This window comes from Priapulus caudatus, unplaced genomic scaffold (assembly GCF_000485595.1).
Source record: "Priapulus caudatus unplaced genomic scaffold, Priapulus_caudatus-5.0.1 Scaffold11, whole genome shotgun sequence".
NCBI lineage: Eukaryota > Metazoa > Priapulida > Priapulimorpha > Priapulimorphida > Priapulidae > Priapulus > Priapulus caudatus.
Window position 1 is genome coordinate 1,109,424 of NW_014577072.1, and position 3,130 is coordinate 1,112,553.

General features: G+C 45.0%; 1 protein-coding gene across 4 annotated transcripts in view; it reads left to right on the forward strand.

Annotated features, from left to right (window-relative positions):
• The window catches only part of LOC106807453, a 49,748-nt gene that overhangs the window by 41,829 nt on the left and 4,789 nt on the right, over window positions 1–3,130 (forward strand). For all 4 annotated transcript variants that reach the window (XM_014809798.1, XM_014809793.1, XM_014809784.1 and 1 more), the window contains exons 20-22: window positions 869–1,042; window positions 1,640–1,741; window positions 2,237–2,472. In XM_014809798.1, coding sequence (XP_014665284.1) covers window positions 869–1,042; window positions 1,640–1,741; window positions 2,237–2,472 — 512 coding nt within the window. The remainder of the gene's footprint in view (window positions 1–868; window positions 1,043–1,639; window positions 1,742–2,236; window positions 2,473–3,130) is intronic.

Genomic DNA, 3,130 nt, shown 5'->3' on the forward strand with positions numbered 1-3,130 from the left:
GGACTAGAGAGGCAGCCGACTGAGAGAACAGGGAAGAAGTCAGTGAGGGAACGCGCGGAGCAAGAGAAAAATCAATGACAAGACAACGACGAGAGAGAGAGCGCCCCGGAGGAGGAGAAAAGGAGGAGACAGAAGAGTGGGACAGGCGAGAAGAGACGAGGACGAGAGAGAGAGGGAGACGGAGAGAGGTAGAGGACAGGGGCCGTGATCAATGAGGAGAGAGTGAAGAGAGAGAAGGAGAGAGACGAGAGCGCGCGGTGATCATGACGAAGAGCTGGAGTGAGGAGAGCGAGGAAGAGAAGGAGAGAGAAGAGAGAGAGGGTGATCTGAGACGGGACCGAGAGGAGTGAGAGCGCGTTTCCATGAGAGGAGAGCCGAGATTGATGAGAAGACGAGAGAGAGCTGGCACACGAGGAGAGACCGCGGAGAGAGAGAGAGAGAGAGAGACGAGGCGTGGATCTTAAAGAGATAGCAGAGCATGAGAGAGATAGAGAGAGAAGAGAGAGAGAGAGCATGAGAAGAGAGACGAGAGAGCAGACGAGATAGATAGGGCATGAGAGAAAGGGAAGAGAGAACGCTTCGCGATAGAGAGAAAAACCAGACAGAAAGGACGACGAGGCGGGCGCCGAGAGAGACGAGAGAGAGAGCGTGATCATGAGGAGAAGAGCGAGAGAGATAGAGACGAGGCGAAGAGGAGAGAGCGAGAGCGAAGAAGAGAGCGAGAGAGAGAGAGAGAGAGAGAGAGAGAGAGAGAGAGAGAGAGAGAGAGAGAGAGAGAAAGAGAAAGAAAGAGAGCGAGAGAACGAGAGACAAGCAAATCGAAACACATTGCCTTTGATTAAATATTGTTATTGATATCAAAATCCAGGTTTCAACAACTCGGTGCTGGACTGCTCAAACTGTAACAGCTTCACTACAGTCAGCACCGAATGCTTTCCCATCGAGGTGCCGAGAGACGATCCATTCTTCCCAATAACGACCCCGGAAGGAAATCGGAAATGCATGGGCTTTGCCCGCTCTAGTCCTATTAGCCTCCGCTTTGGTAAGTCGTATAATTAATAATACATAATAATAATTATAATATTAATATTAAATTATATATTAAATCATAAATAAAAATTATTAATTATTAATATAAAATTATAATATTAAATATAATAATATTAATAATAGTACATAATAATATAAAGCGATTATTTATTAATCGATGTTTAAGCTCGATGTTCTGAACATGGTTTGCATATCCATTTCGTGCGAGTGCCACTATCCAAAACATTGGAGTAAGACGCAAGAACCTTGTTCCTTTATCGAGAGTTGCGAGGATACATTTTATAAACTGAAGGGATGCATCCATTAAAAACAGGTTAAAGACACGATTGTAGGTGTTATCCTTAGTCAGACGCATCCAACCTTTTGCGCTTAATAATAATTCAAGATTGCGCCAAGATACCATGCCGATGGAGATGGGTACCCGATCTCATATGAATGTACATATCTTAAACTACCTTCATGCCAATTTTCATACTTTGGTCAAAAAGTGCACAATTATATCCCTTAGCTGCTGTACTATAATCGCACCAGGAATATCATAACTTCGTTTATATATAGCGCCCTGTACGTGTGTCTTTCCCCCATGCAGGTCCTCGGCAGCAGATGAACGCCATTACGTCGTACCTAGACGCGTCCAACGTGTACGGATCGGATACATGCAGAGCGACCCTGCTGAGAGAATTCAGAGATGGTAAGCGTAAACACAAGCCATGTTAATTCTCCCGGTGTCTATAAATCTTCTCTACGCTCTTTAGCAACGGTCGCGTCCGCGACCGTGTGGAGTGCGGTAGACGCTGTAAAGACGCAACATGTTCTGCTTGCATCTATGACAAATACGCTCTCCTATGACACTATTTGTCATAGGAAGATTCTTCCTATGACAAATATTGGCCAGTCAACTTCGTTCCGCTTTACAGCTGAAATTCACTGCTTGCGTTCATAATAGCGCAAACTCCTATGATGCGCACAACACATACAACAATATTTGTCATAGGAAGAATCTTCCTATGACAAATAGTGTCATAGGAGAGCGTATAAAAATTATGCGTATGTCGTATTTGTCATAGATGCTAGCAGAACAGGCTGGGACTTCAGAGCTGCCCTTCGCGTATATGCGTAAATGAGGGGAAGATGGGTTAGGGGGTAGTTTGATGCTCATCTAACATAAACACTTACGCTGTCGCAGGCAAGCTACGGACAGTGCCTAACAGCGATGGACTGAAGCCACTGCTGCCTCCGCATGCGCTCGACGATGATTGTAAGAATGAGGACAAGGCTCTGTGCTTCCTTGCCGGCGACCTGCGCGCCAACGAGCAGCCAATGCTGTCCGTCATGCACCTGCTGTGGGTGCGCGAGCATAACAGGATCACTGAGCGGCTGACCAATCTCAACCCACACTGGAGCGACAATCAGCTGTACGAGGTGAGTGGATCGGCGAGGTATTCGTGTATACATTGATTGATGATCGATACATTGATTGATGTATGTATTGATATGCGTACACGCGTGCCTGTGAGGGAGCGTGAGCGCGTTCGTGGGTTATCAGAAACACGATATTATTAATCGATTAGTAAATTAGCGAATCAAGTCTATTCGACCGATAGACTAACCAGCCGTGTGACCAAACCACACACGTACGCACGCACCTATACACACCATATATAGACTCTATATTTATGTGTCAGTGTGCGGCAGCGTGCGGCAGCGTGCGTGCGGTGGACATGTGTGTTGCAGAGAAGCATTTGCACGGAATTTACAGAAAATTGTCGGCAATAATAGACGAAAGAGAGTAGAGAAACATTAAGACTTTGGTAGTAAATAGATTTCGTATTTATTTAGCATTATATTTGATTGAAACGCTGTAAGTGCCTGTGATACACACGTGCATACTTCTACAGCGATAAGAGGGCGACAGAGAGCAGAATATATATATATATATATATATATATATCTATATAATAATTTGAGTAGTGTCGTTCTGTTTGTTCCTGCATGACTGCTAGGCGCGTGCACGAATCCGGCTGAAATTTTTAGTGCTTCATTCCTACGCATCAGGTTCGATTCTAACAATTTACTTTTT